The 24,730-nt window shown below is 41.2% G+C and overlaps 1 protein-coding gene across 5 annotated transcripts in view; it reads left to right on the top strand.

Annotated features, from left to right (window-relative positions):
• Window positions 1-24,730, top strand: part of LOC116318343 (membrane-associated guanylate kinase, WW and PDZ domain-containing protein 2-like) — a 90,307-nt gene that overhangs the window by 55,917 nt on the left and 9,660 nt on the right. For all 5 annotated transcript variants that reach the window (XM_039615644.1, XM_039615645.1, XM_039615646.1 and 2 more), the window contains exons 7-12: window positions 7,600-7,657; window positions 8,580-8,701; window positions 9,312-9,494; window positions 13,465-13,994; window positions 14,746-14,914; window positions 22,855-22,886. In XM_039615644.1, coding sequence (XP_039471578.1) covers window positions 7,600-7,657; window positions 8,580-8,701; window positions 9,312-9,494; window positions 13,465-13,994; window positions 14,746-14,914; window positions 22,855-22,886 — 1,094 coding nt within the window. The remainder of the gene's footprint in view (window positions 1-7,599; window positions 7,658-8,579; window positions 8,702-9,311; window positions 9,495-13,464; window positions 13,995-14,745; window positions 14,915-22,854; window positions 22,887-24,730) is intronic.

The following is a 24,730-nucleotide window of genomic DNA, read 5'->3' on the forward strand; positions in this document are numbered from 1 at the left end:
TTACATTGTGTGAGGACTAAAGCAGGGACAGATGGGAAAAATGAACTTCATACATGGAGCAGGGCAGGTTGTTTTCAGACGGCCTGAGAATGAGGTGCCAAAGGGAAAGAAATGCTTCAGTTGTTATTTTTTGTCATCATTAACTGAAAAAAACAACTCCATAATTTAATAAATTAAATTAAATTAAATTAAGACCTTGAATAAAAATGACTGGCCTGTAACCATAACCGTGTGCTTCAGAATGTATCACTCCAGTATAAAACACAGTTTATTGTGTTTTAAAGTCTGGAGAGTTCAGCTGCTCTAGTAAAGACATAAATCTTTTACAAACAAATTACCTATGGAGATTTATTGTTGGTGAAAGGGCCAATTTGTTACCTTAAAAAAGCTGGGCAGTGCAGTTTTTAGCAAACATTGCTCAAACAGGAGCAAAACGTGCATTTCTTTGGGATTATTTGCCACTGAGGACATTTTGGCTGGTCCAGTGTAGCAGCTCCAAAACCTTTTGGTGTGTTTGACCCTCGTGATATGTTCACTGACCTGACCTGTCACTCTCTGTCTTGAATAAATGTTTTGAGGCCAGAGTAGTAACATCTGTCCAGGTTGGAAGAAACAAAGGTCTCAAAAACGGTGTGTTATTAGTCTTCTCTAACCTGTTCATGATTTCGTGGCCCTCGTGTTTAGAGCACCAGAATGGTGTATGTGGACGTGTGGATGAGAGAAGAATAAGCTACAGTTTATTAGCTCGTCAGACTGATTTACTGCCTTTTTTTATATACGTGTCAGCATCATTATCTTTGGGGTTTGTTTAGAAGCAGTTTTAATGAAGCAAAGCAAAAATCAACTCTGACAACACAAAAAATTTTGGGAAAAATTTGCATCCATTATTCTGCTACACATTCAAGCGCAGTGGTGATACAGCGTGAGCAGATGTATGACGATAAGGTGATCTAACGTCCCTGCTGCTGTCACAGCCGGCCACTGAATTAGTTTGTGATGTGATCTGCCAGAGCAAGATCTAAATCGATACCTTCTACCTCTGTTCTTCATCCCTTCAGTCCTCTCCCTCACCTCACATCTCCCCCTCTCTCCCCTTTCAGTCTCTCTCTGCAGTTTCTCCTGTCTTTCCTTCACTCTCTGCCTCGCTATCGCTCTTCCTCTCCCCAGTAAAGGCCCAGAGTGTGACAGGAATTCTAATAACGGCGCTCAGCTCTGCACAAACTGGCTCTTACTCTCTCTCACACACACACACACACACACACACATACACAAAGTTGTTGGTTCAGACTCTTTTCACGAACATGGCTGACAGTACTTTAGCTTTGCTGTGGAGGATGTCAGTAAAGTTTCTGTCAGATCCGATTACGTCTTTATTTATCTTTTAGAAAGGCATCAGGTTCCCTTGTGGTTAGCAGCTGCTACAATAGCTTATGGAGCTCCATGTAATCTCTCATTGAAAATTAGTTTCATGCTCCATATGTAAAAGTGGACGTAGGAACAGTGGCGCCTCCCAGTGGTTTGGGAGAAACTCTTATGAACCTTCAAGTCTAACATCTTAGCTGTCGCCATCTCTTTTTTTTTTTTTCATTTTTAAAACATTTACATACATTGCTGTGCAAAAATCTTGAGCCTGCCCCTCAAGGAACAAGACTTTCTTTTAGTTTTTTTAAAGTGGTCATGAACAATAGTTTTCCAGGCTTGCAGGTCTTTCAAAGTAGTTCTTTGGACATTGGTTGCTTTTTCACTCATTTTCAGTCCAGTCCTTGTACCTTACCATTTTCAGAGAAATGTTTTTTGTTTGTTAAACCACTTAGCACTAACCTTTGAGGCATTCAAGCATAAAAAAGGCACTTAACTTAACAGACAGCTTAAAAAATGCCAAACATAGCACAGTTTGTTTGATAGGCATAAAATTGTAATTTTTTTTTATTCCCAAAAAACCTGTTAGCTGAAAACTTGGTATATCTCAGGATGGTGTGCAGTGTGTCTTTAAAAGAATTAGGAAACTGGACAAGTGGAGGACAAAAGCAGTGCCAGGGATATTCAAAAAGAGCACCAACACCATCTGGAAGCCATTTGATTGGCAATAGCATCATTTTTAGCATGACAATGATCCCAAACATGCATGGATAAATCCCACACTCCACACTCACAGAGTGGGTTTTTCTGGACACAAAAGGCAGCCAACATCCAAAGACTGCCCTTCAAGAAACCTGCAGCGCTATTGTTGAACACACCCATTTTGGCTCAAGACTTTTGCACACTACTATTTTTCGAGAGGATTGACGCGCTAGTAGAGTCACCCTCTAGTGGCCATTTAAGAAACTGCAGTTTTTGACACTTCATTTTACTTTTAAGTTTCTTTCTTTCTGCCTTCACTGTGTGAAGTTGAGTTATCTTTTTCTTTTTTAATCTTTTGCCGTGCCTGTTTCCGTCATCGGGGGAAGCAGTTGTTAAAGGAATTTAATGCTTAAGTAATCACTACTGGCAGAGGAATTTGGATCAAAGACTGTTAGCAGAGCGTTTGTGAAGGCCCTGGATGACACATCACGTCCTCTCGCAGCACCTATGAATTAATCTCTTCCAGAAAACAGGTTTAGATGCCAGGAAATTTTCTTTTTTGGTTTAAACAGCTAAGCAAGCACATGGGATGACAGAAGGATATGTAGTAGTTTAATCCAGCATCCCCATCCTTACATTACTCGCACTGTTCTTTTTTTTAAAATGGTCTCCTGTAGCTCTTGGTTATATACTGTTCTGCCAAATTTTTGGTGTTTGTACAATACTTTGGCGCTCCCGCTGTAAAACATGTGATAATTTAAAAGCATTTTTCCATTTTTGCCCGCTTTAATGGACATGTAATTTTCAGATGATGAAATATGCATGAAAGCAAGGATATCAAATTATGCAAGGGGCGTGAATAAAACAATAAATGTGGGATGGGAACATCAAGAAGAGGTGGTGCTGTTTTTAACTGCCCCTCTGCCTGAAGGATTTCCCAGAGTCTCATAGCCTCAGGCAGGAAACAGAAAAATATTCAGACACACTTTCATCAGTGCTTTTTTTTTTCTTGCTTCTTCCCTCTTGTTATTCCCTTTCCGTTGCTTCCACGTCTGGTCTTTTTGCTCCACTTTCCTTGAGCATTTCATATCCTCATTCGCTATTCCTTTTCCCTTTACTTAGCCTCTCTGCGTTCTTTTGCTCCCATGCTGCGTTTGAGAAGATGCCTGTTTGTGCTGGATGTGTTTGCACAAATTTACAACCATTGTGTGCATTGTAATGTATGTATTTGCTGAGACTCAATCCCAGAGTTCAAAGGCTTGTCACCTCAGATCTGGTTCTGTTTGTCAGAGTCTTTTGTTGTATAACTCAAGCCCATATCCCTTCTCTCGCTCAGAGCAGGAAAAAACAGGACAAGCTTCAAGTCCCTCCAAGAGTTGGTTTCAATTGTGCCCTTCATACGCACTCAATCCCTGCGTCATTTTCCAAGTAATCCCAGAGCTGTCGACGAAAACATGCTGTTTATTGTCATTCAGAGGCCGGATTTCTCACTGAGGCCAACATCACAGTGTCTAAACCGTGTTTGCAGCTAGCAGCGATAGATGGAGATGGGTTCAGGCTTGCATACGAAGAGCGCTGAAGCACGCTCTCAGAGAGCGACGCTAAAAATGTTACCCCAGAGTTTCATCACTGTTATTACACTGAGTCATGTCTGGACCACGACCATTCCTCTGTCTCGAGTTTTTCTCGTCTTTTCACTCTCATTTTTCTGCAATCACTGTTTTATACGTTTCTGTCTTGACAGCTCTTTTGTATTTTCTGTGTATGCTGTCTAGAGCTAGACTGCAAAATGGTTTAAAAAATGCACCTGAGGAAAAATTCTCACAGTTCTACTTAGTTTTTTAAGAGGGAGTCTTCATCTGGGAGATTTTTCCAGTTTTTTTCTTTTTTAGTTTCTGCTGTTGGTCAGATAATTAGTTTTAATATGCCAGGTTTTACTGATTTGCTGATGCTGCAAACCAAATGGTTTATCTGTCATTACAAATATAATTTCTAGTTAAAATGATGTTGAAAACCCTTTTTTGCAGCCCTACATGGAAATCTTGTGGAATTTGTATTTCTTTGAGTTTATTCTTGAAGTTATTGTTGGCTTTTTTTCTGTCAGATGAGTCAGATGAGTTCATTGTATCTGCTCATGGCTTCCTGTTGGTCAGAGAGACGTTTTGTGAGAGGGAAGATGAGTCATCTAATGCAGAGGAATCACAATTAGACTTTATGTCAAGAGAGACAGCAATACACATACACACTAACGAGCAAACACAAGTGAGCCCCCTCAATGCTCACGCTATATTCAGACACACGAGGAATTTGATTTAATGTCAGAGATGACGACACATTTCAGCCATTTTTAATACACACGCGCTCTTCCCTCACATACACGCGCACACACCGCAAATATAGACTCGACTGAATGCTTAAAAACACGCACATAAACACACACGCACTCCTCGCTCTCTGTATTGCAGCAGCAGGAAATAGAGACAAGACAGAGCCCTCAGCTCGGGTGAGGGGGGGGAAAAAAGAAAGACTTCCACTGGTGGTTTCCATGGAAACTGTCTCCCTTTCACTTCAGGGGGAGGGAAAGCGACTAGTGGATGACTTAGGCTGACATTTAAGGTGGCTCGTGGACAGGGTGGTAAGGAATTTAAGGTGGTTTGAAGTATGAATCCATCAGGCTTTTTCACCTCGAGGATGAGAAGGGTCATTTAAGGTAATGGCGGTGCGGCGCGGTCGGTTTGAGCAAACAGTAAAGCAGAGGAACGATAATTGAGGCGTGCAGCCCTTTCACCTTGGGCTGCACAGTCAGCATGCTCGGCAGCAGGACACACACACGCACAGACTGACACATTCACACATGGATTATTTATATCTACATCACAGATCTGTTCATAATTATATTACAATGCGAGGGGATGATGTCACTGTATCAGTATCACACAGACCAAATAATTGTAAAAATAATAGGACTGATGGTGGGTGTGGGTGTGGGTGGGTATGTGACTCTTTAAGTGGGTCAGGCTGTGTTTTGGGTTTGTACTGTTTAAAAAATGTCTCTTTTAATACCTGAGTTATGTGCTCTTATGTTGTTGAGCAACCAACGTTATTAATTAATCTATAAACCAGCGTGTACACACATCCACTGATTGGTTTTTGTTATAAAAACTATTGAGTGTGGAAACTCTTGTGCTTCACAGACGTTTTACTAAATTACAAACTTCTTTACAGGATAAATAATCTGTAAAGTCATCGGAAAATTTTGATGTTTTGATCTAAGATATTTTATGTAAATACAATTATAACAATTATATTTTTACAGGGGGATTTTTAAAGTTGAACAAAGAACCCGATCACCAAACAAATAAAATTATTATCAGCCCAGGAACTTGTTTTAAACTTTTTGTGCTTTACAGATTTAAATAGTCAGTGCTAGAAATAAATTTTGATCCGAAATTTAAAAACCCAGTCTTGAAACTGTTGTGCAAACGAGTGAGGTATAAAGCAAAAATGTCAGGGCTAAACCCCCTAACCCACACACACCACTGCCACACACCTTTCCATTACAAATGCAACAGTGTTACACACACTAGGCCCATGTTTTTATTTGCCTCCCTCAGTGATTCTCTTCTAGCCACAAAGGTTGTCAGGAATAATGTATGAGCCCTCATCTGTAATCTGTGTGACAGTAGTTTCGTACTTTGTTCATCACCTTTGCTTTATTAGTAGTGGAAAGTGACCGTCTACAGTCGTGTGAAAAATGCAGTTTTTCACTGGACTCCATGCAGTCCTCTGAACAACTACGTACAACCTTGCTGCTAGAAATTAAGCAAGTAAGCACCAACCAAGCGCTGCTAATCAAATGCACTTGATTAACTGATCATCAGCAAGTTTTGGCAGTTTGCTGGTTTGGAGCATTCAGGTGTGGACGATCCAATAAATTTACCCCAAGGTCAGACCGTGTAGTGCTCAGGGAAACTCAAAATACCCAAGAGCTTAATCTCAGACTCTGCAGGCCTCAGTTAGCATGTTAGATGTTAAACCTTATTACAGTAGAATTAGAAAAAGAGTGAACAAGTATTTAAGGTGTAGCCAAAATACAAACCCAAAAGAGTTCTAGAACAGTTGTCAGCACGGTGGTAGAGGGGTGATGATTTGGGCTTGTTACACGGCCACTGGACTTGGGCACCTTCCAGTCATTAAGTCCACCATGAACTCATCAGCATATCAAATCATTATACAGTCAAATGTGAGACCATCTGTCCAAAAGCTGAAGCTTAGCTGAAAATCGGTCATGCAACAGAACAACGATCACAAGCACAGCAGCAAGTCTACAACAGAAAACGGCTGGAAAAAGGAAAGAATTGAGGTGCTGCAATGGTCCAATCAAAAGTCCAGACTCAACCTGAGTTAAAGGCTGTGGTGGGACCTTAAGCGAATGCCTGCAAACCTCAATGAACTGAAGTGATGTAAAGAAGAGTGAGCCAAAATTCCTCCACAATGATGTGAGAGACTGATGAAGTCGTCCAGAAAACGATTACTTAGAGTTATTGCTGCCAAAGCTGGTTGTACAAGCTACTGAATCATGGGGTGTACTTAGTTTTTCACAGGTTTCAGCTATAAATTACACGAATGAGACTATTTAAGACCCGAGGATAAATAATACAAGAAATAGGATGAACACTTCAAGAGCACTAATGCTAATGAGACATGCTATATATCCGGTATATGTCTGAGTGGGAGGGAAACAGCTTGGCAGATGGACTGTTGCTGAGTAGGTGTGCGTGTTTTTCTATGTTAGCTCAATCTTATAGTGCAATTTAAACCCACCCTTGTGTTTCTTATAGCTTCCTGCAAGCTGAGTGCTAAACCAGAAAACCAAAACATCTTGAATTTTGCAAAAACCGGCAGAGGGAGCTCACAACAACATGTTGTACAAGGTGTGTTTGCCGTGTTTGTGCACCACAGTGGAAAGTTAGAAATAAATTAGAAGAAAACGGCATTGAGTACAGGAGTTTGTGCAGCGTCTTGACCCAGTTCCTTTATAATAGAGAGAGGAGAGATAAATCAGCGAAGGGATGGATGAAGTGAGAAGGGAACAGAACCAGAGGAGGGAGAGGAGGAGACAGTTAACACAACAGCCACGGAAGCTGTCCAAGGCGAAAACAAGTGGGTGGGTGAAGGAGACAAACATGAAGTAGTATGTTGTTGATATTTGGCCTTGAAGGATTTGTGCTCACGATAACAGGCGGAGAAAGAAAAGAGAAAGAAGGCAGGCCGAGGTGTCAGATGATTTAGATTTTCTTTTCCTCCCACCCTGTTTTGGGCTGACGTCTTTGTTGTGATTCGCGTCTCCATGAAGAAGCCACCACTGCAGATCGAAGTGCTGTCTGTCTATTAAAGGAGCGCTTGGGAGCGTCTAGCTGGGAGCCCGGAGATTCATGCCGTCTCCCCTCAGTGGTTCAATTTAGAGTCTACCTTCCTTCCTTCAGCTCTCAGCATTGACTGACTTCATTTCCCTTATCTGGTTTTTCTTTCCCTCAGAGCTGCCCTACGGCTGGGAGAAGATAGATGACCCCATCTACGGCAGCTACTACGTAGAGTAAGTTTCCCTGTTGTCTTTGGATAAACCAGCCGCTCTGGAGTAAAACAGGAAATGCATTTCCATGCGCTACAACGCCTCGTTATGAATTATAAATGACTCAATTCCCATTTCTTTTTCATATATTACAGCTATTTTATTAAAGCTTTAAAGTAAAACGCTTGCTTATGAGGGCTGTCCTGCAGGTTATATTACAAACACACTTTTCTTGTCGCTCTTTTTATTCAGATACAGTTTTAAGAGGCAGCTGTTTCTGTTTTGCCATTAGCTTTACAAAATGTGCTTATTTATATCATTTAATTGCACCTAAGAATTATATTTTACACCCAAGTCATAACCATAGTCATGAAATTTAATGCATTATTAAATTTTAACAAACTGTAGATGCAGTTGCCAGTAACTCTGCATTGTATTTTCACAGATTTGTATCAGAATTACAGACTAGATAAACTAGCTTTGTGTTGTTAAGCTGTTACAGTGATCATGTTTGCAAACACCTGCCAGACATTAGTTTTACATCCAGCAGAAACATGTTCCTCAGATATTTTCTGGCAATTTATCTTCATCCTTCTGCTGTTTTTACTTGAGTAGAGTACTAATATTTACTAGCAACAATTTGACTAAGAGCTGGGCTGTCAGCAAGACTAACAACCTTTTCCTTCAACAAGGAGTTATTTAACTCGGCAGATTTTTAAATGTTGGTGATTTAAAACGTGAAAAGCTGCTATTTTTTCATGAATAAGCACTCACTTCTGGCACTTGAATACCTCTGAATACAAGGTTTACAAAAATATAAAAATAAAAGCATGATTGCTATGAACACATTTCTAATAAAGCATTGCACTGTGGTATTTCTGTTGGCTTTCAGAGAGGCTTTAATCTGTCCTTGTTCATAATTTGTGACAATGCACTGTATTTACAGTCACATCAATAGAAGGACTCAGTTTGAGAACCCGGTCCTGGAAGCCAAGAGACGCCTGGAGCAGCAGAGGCAGATGCAGAGCCAGGGACTCTCTGCTCTACCCCTGCCTACAATTTACAGAGGTACAATTCCACACCGTGTTCAGTACTTACATGAAAACATGCTGACAGCCTCACGCAGTTGCACAAACATGAAAATGCCATGACTGCAGAAAGAATGTGCGTAGCACATAGCCTTGGTCTTGAGGCCATCACACGCTGATGCATTTTTGAAATAATTACACATTTTCCCTTCAGTGCTGAAATTCCGGATTGAATATTTTGCATTTTCTTCCTCTTTTCATGGCTTATGTCATGGAGTGGGCTGTTTCACGAGTGTTTGATGGGGCAGATTAACAGTGTCACAGTGTACAGGGTCGAATGGAAATCACAGGCAGTGCGGGGGACAGAGAACATGCCAGCCCTAAGGCCCCTAGTGGTTAAATCCAGGCATGCGTATGATGACATACTAGAGCAGGACATTATGTACTCCTTCATCTGAGTAAAAACTGTTTTTCTCCAGCGAGATTATCAGGATATTGTATCCTCAAGTTTCTGCATTGAGAAAAAAATTACAATAGATGCATCTAATGCTGAATAAATCATGTAAAAGCAAAAAAAAATGACTTAATAACACAATGTTCAAAATTTCTAGAAATGTAAATTTGTCCCTCACAATTTTGTCCAAATGCAGAGAAGCCATTGTTTACGAGGGACCCAACCCAGCTGAAGGGCACCTTCCTATCGACAGCCCTGCAGAAGAGCAACATGGGATTCGGCTTTACAATTATAGGAGGCGACGAGCCCGACGAGTTCCTGCAAGTGAAGAGCGTAATACCAGATGGACCTGCTGCTCAGGATGGAAAAATGGACACAGGTAATTATATGTAGCATGCAATTTTGACAACTGGTTTCAAAATAAATTGAGGTTTAAACAAACTGCAGGCTGTCACCGCTGTCACTGCTGATAGTGTAATTCTGTGTTTGTAGAAATGTTTAAGCACTCCCTCATTACTGTGACACCTCAGTGTTATGGACCTTTATTTTTTTTCCCATGGCAGATCAAATACAGAGAGCTTTTTCCTGGCAGGAATTTGAATTTTTACCTGTCTGTTGGCAGGTTCTGTCAACATGTCTGGTTCCTAAAAAATCCACAGAAAACAGCAGTGTTAATATTCAGTGCATTTTTGAGATACTGTGTAACTTTTAGCAACAAACGTCAGAACAAATCCAGAGATTTCATAGCATAAAGAGCAACCATTTAGATCCTGATAGCAGTGCGCACAGAGATCTTGGACGATTAGGTGAATTACTTTACGTTCTTAAGTATTCAAGTCTTTTTAAAACTCTCTTCAAAAGTCAAAGTCAGTAGTTTTCTGTAACAAGTATTTCAACACTGTATACCTTCTAAAGTGCGGTAGAGAGATCATTGTTCCTTAAGAAATATTAAAAGATGTGCAGCCTCAGCTTCGTCAGATTTATAGATTTTTTTTTCTTTTTTATGTGGAAGATACAATACTGAATAAAATATATATCAGCGTGCAGCTTAAATTCTACATTCATTAAACTATAGATTAAGAAAATGTTACCATGGCATGAACTTTAAACCTCTACATTGTGTTAATTTCTCAAGTTTTCTGTATAACTTTACAATATGTTACAAGGATGTTGCACTTTTTCTCCTCGTTCTCTATACCTGTTGCGATTCACACACAAGATTTAAGTGTCACTGTTTCCATCTCAACTAAAATATAAGTGCCCCCTCCAGTTAGCCTGGTCTAAGTGGGGTGATAAATGCAATCCATTTTGGCTACAAGTCCTTAAACTTATCTTGCTGTACTTTTAAGGAAAAGGACAGTCGTTCCATTATGTAGGTGTCATAAATGATTTTTAACCAATTTTCAATTTGTGGTGCATCAGGCTGTGGCGGCTTCAGCGAGTAGTACTCTCATTAAGTATTTGTCTTCTTTAGTTTGAATGTTCCCGTGTGAATTGAAACCTTATCACAGTGGAGCGGTTTGCGCATTCCAGTGATCCCAGGAGCTATGCTGTAGGGTCTCCCAGGGCAAATTGGTCCTGGATGAGAGAACAGAGAAAGATTGATTCTGAAAACCCCCATGATGACGAAAAAAAGGGTCCGGTTTACCTATCCTGGGGCCAGGCTTGGGCTAGGGGTGTGACCCGAACCCCAGTAGTAGTAGCTTAATGTAGTGGTAGCTACACTGTCTTGGCATCAAATGGAGTTGTGGTCCTAAATACTGATTCTAAATATTTGTGGATTTTTCTCCACAATGACTTCAGTTCTGGACATTTTCAAAAGTAATGGTAATGGTTTGTTCCTCATGATCCATGTACACTTCAACAGTTTGTTCCTTCATCGTGATGTTTGGATTAATGGTAGATAAAGTGTTTAAAGTGCATAGAATAAAGCACTATATGAATATGAATGTATGGTGGAGTGGTCGTAAGAGCACAATAATATAAATGTGTTTAGTTGCGAGTCGATTCCATACAAAAAGTAGCGCAGCCTATTTTCTTTCCATCAACCATACCTGCAACATACCCACATCTAAAAGGACTTTTACAGTCATACACAAAATACAAATAGGAGGCACAGTTCGTCCTCTGTGGCAAAATATACAGCTCTCTGTCTCTGTTTTTTATACAAGCATACGTTATTAAGGTCAATGTCGTTTTCTTCCCATGATTCCTGTATTTTTCTTTATTAAAGTCTTCTTCAGTTTCTCTCAAATTCAATTCAAGTCCAGTTGATGAAAGTCCCCTGTGATGTATAGTAAGTGGTATCAATATAGTGAAAAAAATTGCCTGTGTACCCCAAGATTCCTGGAAATTTAAAACCTATTGCTATTGTTTCCACATCCACACAAATAAGAATTCATGGGCGTCATTTGTCCTTGTTGGCATATTTGGGATGCCCTATATTTGTGCCTGTGGCACTGTACGTCCCAGACAAGGACTCCAGTTTCCCCTCAGTACACCCTGTCCTCTGTCAGTGCACTGTAACATCTTCCTTTTAATAAGATGGAGAGAAAAAAGGTTTGATTGGCCATAACTGACATCAGCCCACACACCACCTACTTCATTAGGAGATTCAATCTGCTTTTATAGCCAAACAGCAGGAGCACAAACAGTCCAGGTAAAACAATTTGTACACAGGTGTATCAGTGTCAGACACCCCCAGACATGTGTTTGTGCTTTGACTCATAAACACAAACGAGCAGCAATGCTGTCTCACGTGGCTCGCTTAGTGGCTGGAAAGAACCTGCATTGCTGTGTGTGGAGAGGTACAGATTGGATCCTCGGAGCAGCCAGTGTGTGTTTTCATTCCTAGTGTCCTTGAATAAAGCCCTGAATCCCGTTCATTACCAGTATGTTGTTGAGGATGAAAACACAGATTCCATAGGTTATTTTAAACTTCACACAAAAAAACAGTTTTTAGGTTTAAGATAAAAAGCCAATGTTAGGAAAATCACAGTAAGCCACAGTCACAGGATCAGAGGAGGACAAGCTTCATGTGCGCTCTCTTCCGAACCTGCGAGCTGGCCTCATGCCTGGCACGGCCGGTGCCTAAACTGCTCATTTAGAGCTCATTTCAGAGCTGGGATTCCTCCTTCCTGCTTTCAGCTCCTGCTCTGTGCTTTCATGTCTCTCCCTCTGCCTATCAGTTTCTCTTTTATCTGGATTCTATCGCTTTCTGTTTTATCTCCATCTCTCTTTGTCTCTGCAGCTTACCCTTTATTATGCTTCCTTATCTAACCATGTCATCTGACACTTCTGTTTTCAGCCTCAGTGTGTTTTCATCCATGTTCTCTTTCTACCTCTGGTTTTTCCTCTCTCCATCCCTCTCTCCTGGTCTGTCAGCCTCCCCCCTCCTCTCTCTCTCTCTCTGTTCTGATTTCTGTTCTCTCCAACTTGCTCCTCTACGCTCTGTGACATTGCCAGAGCGCACACACATTCACATTCGCACTCACACACAGTTGCACGCAGACACTCCCTGGCTGAGATTAGCTGGCCTATTTGAGCTGTGCAGCATTGCTCTTAGGGATTGTGTACGATTGTGCATGCGACATGTATGGTGTATGTTTGTGTGTGCGCACATGCTCATGGGAATGTGTGCGTGTCTGCATGTGTGACAGAGAGCGCCGCTAGAAGTGTGAAATAGAGGATTTGAGGCAGCTGTATTTGTCATGGGGCTGTGGATTTAAAGCTGAAATCCATAACTTTCCGCACGTTCAAACTACAGCAGAGATGACGGAGTATCTAGTGTCGTATTTGTGAAGTTATTTCACCTCTTTGTTATTGGTGTGCAGGGAAAAAAATGTTATCAATCAACCAGGCAGAGCAATCTAAAGTTCTAATACTGAGGAGTCTGACACCACCAGCCAGGAAGGGTGTGCTGAAGGAAACTGAACACACACATATAATATATAACATAATAGTACTCATGCATTTTGGGTTTTCGACTGTGAGATGGAGTCAGGGGATTATAATGCACAGTGCATGAGACTGTAGGTGTTTGCACATTTGAATTTTTGAGATTTTCTGTCAATTTGCACGAATCATACTCACCAAGACTCCGACCCCTCTCTCATCTCTCTGTCTCACACATACACTTAGGTCACCTGCCGTGGCAGTGGACTGATACCATGTTCTTGTGTGGCACTTTTGAGAGGCGAACTTGTTGTGATGCCACAGAGAGATGACACCTTTATTTTTACTGCACACTATGTCATACATGAGCCGCTGACAACAGATCTTTTGGTTTTCTCTGCATCTACTGTGACATTCTGCCGTGTGACTGAGGCTGCTCCTGTCTCCTCCCTCAGGTGATGTCATCGTCTACATTAATGACATCTGCGTGCTCGGCACCACGCACGCTGATGTGGTCAAACTTTTCCAGTCTGTACCGATCGGTCAGAGCGTGACCCTTGTGCTCTGTCGAGGGTATCCCTTGCCCTTCGACCCCGAGGACCCGAGCGGCGCAGCCAGCGCTTCCCTGACGCCCATTGGACTGGAGCACCGCCCGCTGGTGGTGAATGGCCGCGGCAGCTATGACCCGTACCTGGAGTACCTGTCGTTGAGCTCCCAGCTTCCTGGTCAGGCTCTGGCCCAGGCTGGAGCTTCCCATCCCGGAGACACACATCTGGACGGCTCATCCCTGCCGCCCACCACGCCCGGCTCGGCATCGGCGCTCACACCTCACAATGACAACGTGTCAATGGCCTCTTCTGGGACTGGGGCTGTTGCCGGGGCAACAGCACAAGGGGCAGAGCTGCTAACAGTTACCATGGTGAAAGGAGCAGAAGGATTTGGGTTCACCATCGCCGACAGTCCTACCGGTCAGCGAGTTAAACAGGTGAAGTGTCCCAACGCTGCCTCCTCCATCAGTGAGCGGCTTCAGACCTGTTTAATATTTTAATTGTAATTTTTATTCAGCATTTCGGGAATTAAATGTGTTCTTTCAAGTGCGAACTCTCAGCAGTCCGCTAAAGTAGTCGAGCTGACTTACAAATTAAACTTGAAGTAGAGTTACGACAGCAGGTGAGAGAAAATTTAATTTGGTCAACACGACTTGGTAGAAAGAGATCGAGATAAGAAGAACAAAGTGAGCTCACCCTGTGTTGGGTTTGCTATCTACTAATGTGGTACGAATTGAGTCTCCGCGAAGTGTGGAGCAAAAAAGGGAAAAAAATCCCAACCTGCATACTTAAATACCTGGAAAGAAGGAACAGATATAAATTAGAGTCGCTGATTGGGAATGTGACAGATGCTAATCCTCATCCCAGTTGTATGTGTACAATAAAACATCTGCACCACAATATACATCTGTCTCCACCAACATGACAGCATCTGTGCTTTTCCCCTTTTGTTTTAAGAATTTCTCAGTCTTCTTGAATCAAAGTAGCTCAGATGGCTGTTCCTATAAATCTTTAAACAGTACAACATGTGCGGTGAAGATTTTAGAATTTAGGTCCCACTGTGGGCAATTGCAGCTTTCCACTGTAACCCATTTTTATTGATTGTGGTTTACAAAAGCAGTTTTATGTTTGAGATTGGAAGGTACCATGAAGCCAAGTGTAGTAACGGTGGATGATGATGTGGTGCAGGTGCTAGAGCCGGGCTCACAGGGAGCATCGGGGCTGGTAGAAGGAGACCTGATCCTGGAGGTAAACCAGCAGTCAGTGGCTGCAGCTGGACATGGACGAGTGGTGGAGATGCTCAAAGAGTGTCCTGTGGGAGCAGAAGCAACACTCCTCATACAGAGAGGAGGAACAGGTGAGAGAGACAACATTTACCTTGTTTCTTTTGACTGTTTCCCAGTACAAAGACACTCTTTCTACAAAAAAAAAGCTTGTAAATGGCACCTAATTTAAATCTTCCCAAATAGAACAGAACAGTAAGTGAAAGTTAAACTCAGTTTGATTCATATAGTGTCAAATAACAATAGTAATTTCAAATCTTTTATTAGAAAATAATGTGAATATTGTTCAGAGTAAAATTAAAGTCACTCTTAGACTTTGCACAAAGGTTTTATTCTCAATTCAGGGAAGAAGGTGCAATGTCACAGTAGGAGAAGCTACTATCGGGTAAATATTGGGAAAAGGTATTAAAGAAACCTTTTTGATAGTGAACAACTCTGACATAATAATGAATATGTCAAATTCAGTTATGTCTTTCAAAAGAGATAATATACAAAAATATTTTTAATGGGTACAGGTATAAATAAGTTTTACACTTTTTTTGTTCTTGTTTTGTTTTTCCTTTTTCCTCCTTTTTGGATACTAGGAAAGCTATAATGAGTAATGTACGCCAGGCAGATTTCTCTGCCCAGTCTTAATAAAAATAAACTTACTGAACTAACAAATCACTTAATATAATATTAGAGTATAATATGGTAAATTTTATAAAGACAACCCTTTTAACAGGAAGAATCCTCCGCCAGCACCAGGGTCAGGGAGGTGCAGCCATCTGCCACAATGGCTTGGATTTAAGGGGAAAAGAGGGAGCACACAGAGAGAACAACACAATAAAACATGAACTGCAGGGGAGAGAAGACACAAAGTTAATGAAATGCAATAGTACCATATAAATGCATAAGAGGCCACCCTGCTGCATTTAGCTAACAGATCCTCGCTAAACTATAAGCTGTAAATGAATGGGGAGTGGAAAAGAGGGGCGTGGACGAGCCTGTTCTTCTTCATGGGAGCTCCTCAAGCAGCCTGAGACTTCTAGCTGCACAACTGCAATGTGATATTTATTTTTTTTAAACTCTAATCTAAAATCTAGAAAAAGTGTCTGTCTCTTGAATTTACTCTGGACCGAATCAAATGATGAGTTTGTAAACTTGTAGTATTTTCCCTATGATTTGGTCTCTTTTCACACAGAGAAAAATCCAGATGAGCTTAAAGCGAGCCAAAATGCGTCATTACAAATCACGTGAGAATGTTCAGTCTACTCATTGGCCAGATGCGTCTGGGGACAGAAGCAAGAAAAAGTAAATATAGGAAGAAGGTGCTCTGTTCTGGACTATAGGAGAATTTATGTTGATTTCACAGCTGGCTGCTTGCCCGTATAAACCTTTGCACATCTATTGAACGTTCCCGCATTGAGAATACAAAGCACACGTGGCTACAGGAAGTTTTTTAGCTCAAACTTGCAATGTACCCCAGGTAGTTGGTTCTGATCACATTAGCACCATAAACAAACTGCAGTGGAGTTCACCATCTCCTCCAAAGAGCCTCAGTGTGGCTGTTTATTATGTTCACACCTGAACAAACGAAGGAAAAAAATGAGTGAGAGTTCAGTTTAAACTGACCAAACACTGCAGATGTGAAAACAACCTTAAACTGTGAGTTTTGCCACAGGAAAGGTTCTAGCTCTGATCCTGCTTTTGGAAACTCTGGGAACTACCCATCCATCAATTTTCTTAACCACCAGTCCGCTTTAGGATTGCCAACGGCTGGCACCTGTTCCATATGAACCCGAACCAGGGCTGGATTACACCCGGGTTAAGTCGCCAGGCCATCATAAGGTGCAAACAGAGAGGTTCATGGGTAGTTTTGACTCACATGCTTGTCTTTGGACTGTAGTAATAAACACAGGAAGACTTGAACCAAGTGCTGTGAGGCAGCAGAGCTAACCACTGCACCTCTGTGATTACTGTTTTTAACCAGAATTATCAAATTGGTTATAGTGAAAGTCCAACAAGTTTCTCTTCTTTCATCTGTTTAAGTTTGCAGTGGCGGCAAAAACGATTTCACTCCAATTAATGCAGAATCACATGTGACATTTTGTTACCGTTCATAACTTAGAAGAATAATTAAAGAAGGGTCCAGTGCAAGAGCAGCTTCCCGCTAAATATAAGCTGGTTTCTGGCTTCGACGTGCACAAACATCGTTTTGCTTTGCATCGTCACCTCCAGCTGCAGCTTTGCAATAGAGAAGTCAAGTAGAGTTGACAGTGAGCACTGAAAGAGCTAAAGAGATTTTGATTATGATAATTTCGAGACCTGTTCTATTTTTAAACTCGTTCAAGTAACACGGCCTATTTATTCGGATTTTATTCAGGTCTTAAGATGAGATTTTATTTTTGGAATAATAAATACTTTAGAAGCTGGAAGAATAATTTTGTCTGGTGCAAATTATCTGTTGGCAAGGGGGGAAAAATGTCATAAAAAGTGAAACAATTCAAATGTATTTCACACTGTGTCGGTTAAGAAAATGAAACTTTAATATCCACCGTGGGGAAATTTGATCAATGCAGGTACAAATGGATGCAGGGCAGATTATAAGAAATGATATAACCTAAGGATGCAATGAACAATATGTTGTTTAGTGTATTTCATATGCGGTGACTCATCCAGTGAATACACATCAATATTACAGATCAGGAAAAAAGTGTCAGCAGATGTCACACTAAGTGTTTTGTGCATCGCACCATGTGTTCTCAGCGGTTTCCAAGTGCAGCTTTATCACCAACATGTCATCGATGTTTTCCAGTGAAACAGAACAGAGAGGCATGCGGGGGATTTGACATGGAGGGAATTTTAAGATACAGCACATCAAATGTAAAATGAAGTGGGGAGTTGGGATGAGAGGTGGCGTTAAACTCACCGTCAGGTGTAGCGCGACTCTCTGGGCACAGATGGCACCGGCACTGTTGTGGGGAAAGCAGTTTCATTCCCACTGAGGCCACTCATCTTCAGAATAAATGCAGTTATTTTACTGCAATGTGCTTTGGACAGAAATTACTGGAGAGTGTCATCTAGCTGGCAAACAGGATGAACTGGATGGTGTGATGCTGTTTGGCTGAATATACTGACTGTGCTCGCACGGGCTGCAAAACTACATTTTTACCATTTCGCTGCATACAAATCTAGTTTGATGTTATGTTAGGTGAAGGAAAGTGGGGACAAGAGGAGAATATATGGAGTCTTATTACTGGCTGTGATCTGTTTTCCTGTCTACTGCAAAACTTCCATTGCTTTCTCACAATGGCACAGGCTTTTATCCTTTTAAACAAGCATTTAAATCTGACTTATTTGACTGTTGGCTCTTTGTATTTTGACAGATTTCGGGGCTGGAGAGGTTCCACAATACCTGCAATGAGCTGTTCTTTTCCATGTGTAATGCTCCTGCATATGTTCAGCGTTTTACCTTCCTCTTAAAGTGAAGGGAGAAGACAATCGCACACCCTTGGTGTGAGAAAATAAATCAAAATGGAGTTATAAAGGAGGCGAGAAAGGGGGCTGAGGAGAATTTCATGGTGTTGAAGTTTGAAGTAAAGATTCTTGCAGTACTGCCAGGACCGCATGGAGTGTAGCCATTTTCCCACTTTTTGTAGTTCCTGTATGTTTAGCCACCTGCAAGGAAATAAAATTGCACAGTGGAAGCTGCATTTGTTGACACGCACTCTTGCTCCGATTCTCTCAGAGGTGTTCAGGTCACAGGTCAGCGTTTGACTTGATAATTCCCCCCAGCTGCCTATACCATTTGACAGAAACACACACACTAAACTACACAGCAGTTAAATCTGCAGCATTGTTGCTCATGAAAGTGAAAAACAACAAAAGTCATCTTCTGTTGTTTAGCCGTTTAAAGAGAAAACCTCAAGAGCTCATTGTGTTTTGAATGAGGCGTGCAGCATCTTTGAAGTTCACATTTTAATGCTTGTTTTTCTCATTATGTCTGTAGTTTCTCCAGAGATAATTTGCCAGGAGTTCAGAGTTAATATGCTTTGTTTCTGAGATGATATCAAAACAATAAAGAGGAATTATGGCGATGCCCTCGTTTGCATCACCCTTTTCGCGAATTGTATTTAATTAGGAATGAAGTCAATCAGTCTCCTATGCATCTAAGGTTTAATTAATTGAAGTGTGGCACGAATTATGATTGCAGACCTGACAAGCCATCAAAGACATTAGTTCTTAGTGATCCTGATACATCAGACTGTCTGATGTAAGTGCTGCTGGGCGGTTTGCTGATTTTTATGCAAGTCCTGATTGCTTTGAATACATTATTGGCAATAATTGGAGATCTATGAGGATGATGTCTGTATGAAATGAGTACAAATGACTAAAGTGCTTTCAGCACGAACACAGAATACACCAGGGTATGCCACTGCATGTGTGGATGTATATGTGAGCCACTCAGATCAAATGCTGCGATGCTTCCTGTGGCGGCCCAACCGTGCAGAGCCAACATCTGCCACCTGGTGGTCAGCCTTTGCAAAAACACTGCTTCAGATACAAAATTCATGCACACATTAATGCAGAGTCACATGTAGATACACAGTTGCAAAGTATATCCTTCTGAATAGATATCCTTCTAGATGCTAGGCTGAATGTGGCAGATTACCCCCTCCTTCCCCCAAAGACGCCATCTCCTCACAAACTCACCAGTTTCTGTCAAACAACTCAAGACAACAACCCCACAGGGGCTATCAGCCTGACACACCAGGAAGCTCTCCGGCTCGCTCCGTGCCTCTCTCGTCTCTGCAGGGTGAAAGAGGGGACAAGGTCCTTTACAGTGACTCAGATGTGCAAAATGTCAGAAATGTTTAAACATATTTGAGTTCTCAGATGAAGAATTTTTGTGCAGAGCATCAGTGAGATTTAGGCTGACCATGTGATTTTAGATGTGTGACTGAGTGCATTAGAGCTCTCTGTAACGGAGACACAGTGCTAGACTTCCTGTGACTGTGTGTGTTGTGTGTGTGTTGTCTGACTGCTTGACTGTAGCGTGGGCACACTGCCAGAGTTACACGGAGCTCTGGTCATGTTCACAGCTCCGTCCCCTGACATCCCGGTTTGAAGCGGAGCCAACCACAGACCAGAGACATGTTGCAGCACCAATGAGGATGCATACTGAGGCTGGAAAGAAAAAGGTGTCAGGCTGCACAAGCCAATCAGGCTAATCTGAAGGCCATCCAGAACTCAGCAGGCTAGTCTGTGATGCTAGCCTGCCAGACTGTTTGACCACTGACTTGTGAGAGAGACCATGTGAAGCCTCCTAAAAGTCATTCATTTGTAATTCATCAGCATGCATGCGAGTGCACCACACACGCTGGTGAATTATATTTGCATTTAAATGTGCTTAAATGTGTCTGTAAGGATGATGGTTCTCTGTAATATGAGTGGACAATTGCCTTGTAGCTCATTTCCTTCAGTGGGTCATTAAGGAAAGTTTTCTGAAAAGGACTTATTAGAAGTCCTTAAAGGCTTCCCTTAAGGCCCGTATTCCCTGCAGAACGTGGTTATTAGTCCCAGCCTCCCAAAGAGCCCTCCCTCCGCCGCCGCCACTGTGTAGCACCATGGATAGCGCTCATCAATGTTTATGAGAGCGTTTTAATTCTATTTCCCTCCTCGCTTTGCTCCCTCCTCCACACTCTCAGACACAGCTAGGATGGATGACATTTGGTTTTGAAATGGAAAACATTTCCAGGTTGCAAAGATGCTTTTAACTGGGCAAATTGGGGAGGGTGGGATTCAAAGTGGGGGAAAAAGTGAAAGGAAATGAATTTAAATTTTCATTTTCACTTCATACTGACATGCAGTGATTTATAGTATTTAGTTGTCCTCGACTCTCTCGCACTCTCTGATTTTTTTAATTTTTTTTTAAATCGAAAGCTCTGCCATTCTGTTTGCTGGTACATGTTCTGGGCTTCATCTCACAAATCTAAAAAGCAGACCGATGTAGTGGGACAGTAATTATTTATGGTTACATTTGATTGTTATTATGGTGATATTGTCATTGCATCTTATTCCATTTGTTTTTAAGTAGCATGACCAGAGTTATTGAAACCATGTGCGATGAATTTGAAGTTTTGTTGCCTTTCTCTTTGAGAATGAGGACCACGTCTGTGACTACTGGCAGTCGGTTGCTAGCTTCAAAGTGACTTTGGTGTGTCAAGATGGCGGCAATAAGAGTCAGTCTTTTATCACTTTGGAGTTTAATGGGGTTGAGCTGGAAATTACATGCAATCTGTTTGTGATAATACGGCGATAAATCAATGAACAACTGCAAATCTCTGGCTGTCTACATGCACAGAAATTCATGTTAAAAAAAGAAACTCGCATTAACTGCTTACATTCAGCATCGAGCCAGAGCCTCATGGATCTGAAACAGAAATTCAGAAACTCTTCCACAAATACGGACGTAGTTGCTGCAGGACTGCACTTTGGCACTTTGACGGTAATGCTTGGTATATAAGCAACAAGAATATATAAATATAACCAGAAACCAGCTGTTGCAGAGAGACATGTTGCAGACAAGTTGCGTTCACTGGTGCAGACTGACTTAGATGTGATTGCAAGGTGTTGGCAATCTGTCTGCATTTATAAATGATGGCAATTAATTGCAAACCTTCACCAATCTGAGAGTGACTGCAGTCAGTCAGCAGTTATTTGGAGACAGGTTGCTTCCCACCTGTGTAATCGCCTTGCGATTGACATGGTCACCTCGACTGCTTGCAGCCGGTTTCTGAATGTGAAAAATATTCAGTGGAGTGACCATCAAACACCATTCCCCCCACCCCCAGTCACAAGGAGGCTGCCGTCCTATTTTTGCTCTGATGTGACTGAGCCATTACTGAAAAATGGCAGTGCCACCATATGGTGATGAATACTGCAAAATGTTTTGGCTCATATCTTGGGAATTGTGAGACGTGCAGGAAAAAAACTTTTGTGTGTGTGGATTTAGTTTAATGCACTGAGTAGACTTGTTTATTGGCTACATTTCTGCCAACCATCATCAGACTCATCACATGTAGGGGCACTACAGTAGTGTAAACAGGTTTTTGGTATTAGTTGTTTTTTTGTTGTTTTTTTTAAATCAGCCCCAGTGAAATAGTCACATAATCAGGATCCCTTCACATTCTCCTGTGTGCTTTCAGATGCAAAAACACCTGTAATTCTCAGTCACCCAACAGGTTGAAAGCTGCTGCAAGCAAGCTGCATCAGGGTTCAGCAATCACCCCCCAGTTTCTCCAGCAACTGCACATTTTTGTTCCATAAATACCACATATTCCACCCGGCGCTCCCTGACATTTCTCAGAAAATCTTAGAAACTGTCAGATATTAAGCACGCTTGGATTCTCGAAAGAATACTTTGCAAGCGCCCACGTTAGATAGAGGATTTTTGTTTATGCATTTCTATCCTCAAGTGTAAAGATTCAGTCTAAATGTTTGTACAAGGCAGCTACTGTACATTTCCTCCATGTATAAATGTATGTATTTGGGTCTTAGCAGCATAAATGTTCTGTATGTCTTTGACTTACAGGAGTCACAGGGGAGCTGTGGTGATGAGATTGTTGTTGTGATGTAGAGCTCTCCGTGCTTCCTGCGCGCGGATAATACACAACTTTCACAGCAAATCGTGTGTGTTTGCGGGTTCGTGTGGAGGGGCGGGGGCCTGTGCTTTCGCCTGCAGCTAATGATGTAATTATGCTGAAAACAAACGCAACAACCAAACCCGTTTAAGAAGAGTTACACAAACAAAGTCAAAACAGAGAAATATGAAATCAGCAAACTGAGGATTTTTGTCACTCATTAAGGGAAGATTTCTGATTTTTATCTCATTAGAAGAAAGCCTTGTACTCAGATCGTCGTTGTTTTGTTTTTTCCCGTGTAGTTGTTTTTGTCGATTCTTCTGTTTTTCCTTAAAAATGGAACAGATTATTCGAGTTTGCTCTGTGATAACTTTGTTTTTCTTCCTCAGGCCACATCTCTCCATGGAAGGCCTCCAAACAGGTACAGTGATTGTACTAAATGTGTTTCTGGCTGTGTGTTAGGGATCAGCGCTGGTTGCAGAGACTGTGTTACCTCAGAGGTGTTTGGCTTTTACTTTATTGTAAAAAGAGACATCCTCCCCTGAGCTGCTTATTACTTTGATCACTTCAGAAGGTACATCGCACCAGCTGGGGGGAAAAAACCTTCTTCAGGTTGATTTTTACACTGTACCTGTTGCTGGCCGAACAATCTGTTCTCCTTTACATTACACAGCACATTAACGCGTGATGATTGTCACCGCATTTAAGTTTGAAATATGATATAATAGTTATTTTTCTTTACTTGATAATAACTCGTGTTTCTTTTTTTAGGTATCTGCTTCTCAACATTATGTTGTGCATATCTGCACACACACACTCACATCCGTCAGCGTTTAGAGAAGAACACAGATTTCCTAAGTTTGCCTCTACAGTGAATTTGAAATGAGGCAATCAAGATGTGATTGAAGTGTAGACTTTCAGCTTTAATTCAAGGGCTTTAAAGAATTACAGCCATTTTACGGTCACCCCATTTTCAAAGGCTCCAAAGTTAACTGGACAAACTAATCATAAATAGAAGACTGATTTTTCTTTTTTTTAAACACCTAGATGCAAATTCAGAAATGAAAACACTGACTTCATAAGGGCTAAATGCTGCAATTCCTTCACAAAGGAAGACGATGCATTGCTCGTCTGTACTGCAGCTGCTTGTTGGTGCATAGTCTGATCAGTTAATATCTTGTGACTGTCTCTGCCATTAAATAGCATTTTATTTCTTTATCTTAATAGGTTTTTAACATAAGTATATTTTGGGTCATTATTCATCTGTACTGTATTTATCTTTGTGTAACTTCAAATTAATTCTGCTATTTCAGTCGGCAGTCACATCACCAATAAAAACTGACTGTGTGCCGATGCCATAACAATGCCTCCACCATGTTGGATAGATTGAATGAAGGCCTTGGTTTACATTTCCACACTTCGCTCTTCTTTCATGCTAATAAATTTTTATAGTGTGCAAAAGTCTTGACTAATGTGTAATGTGATCTTCCTGTTGTTAAATGTAACCAGTAGTTTGCAGCTTGTTCTAAACTCTGTTCACATGCATGAAGGCATGAACATTCGCATATCTACAGCAAAGTAATCTGACTTGGTTACAATGTTTTGAATTCCCTCTGTGATCATGAACTTTAGTTGTCTTCTGTTATCTTTTATACTTTTTGGCGTTGCTGAGCTTGCTGAGCTTTTAAAATAAACCAGATCGTAGAGTAAGCACTCGACCCCAAGCTAGTGACGGCTTCCTTCACTTACTTTGACACCTTATTAATCAGCATATTGTGAGTGACCGCGAACCATTAGAAAATCTAACCCTCATAAACAACATTGGACCTTTTATCTCCTTAAGTTATCATAAAATAACAAAGACTCACATTTAACTGTCTGGTTACTTTTAAGCCTGTTAATATGAGAAAACTGTCCCAACCATTTAATCTGTTATTTTTATTAAACCCTGTGACTTAAAGCTGAAAGTCTGCACTTCACTCACATCTTGATCATTTCATTTCAAATCTACTGATGAATATCTACAAAAGCAAAATTTCCAAAATTGTGTCTGTTGTCTTTAATTTTGTTGCTTTGACATGGCATTCATTACTGCTTGAAAGATCATAATGCCCATGTTCAGCCTATTATGTTTAGATATGGAAAGTTAAACCTACAATGCAAAAACAGTCTTTTGTGTCCAGCACTTAAACATTTGATGTGTTTAATCCTGAATACTTGTCAGAAGGAGTTTTGAAGCCTTCATAGTGACATGTTTGAACTATT

This window comes from Oreochromis aureus, linkage group 7, assembly GCF_013358895.1.
Source record: "Oreochromis aureus strain Israel breed Guangdong linkage group 7, ZZ_aureus, whole genome shotgun sequence".
Taxonomy (NCBI): Eukaryota; Metazoa; Chordata; class Actinopteri; order Cichliformes; family Cichlidae; genus Oreochromis; species Oreochromis aureus.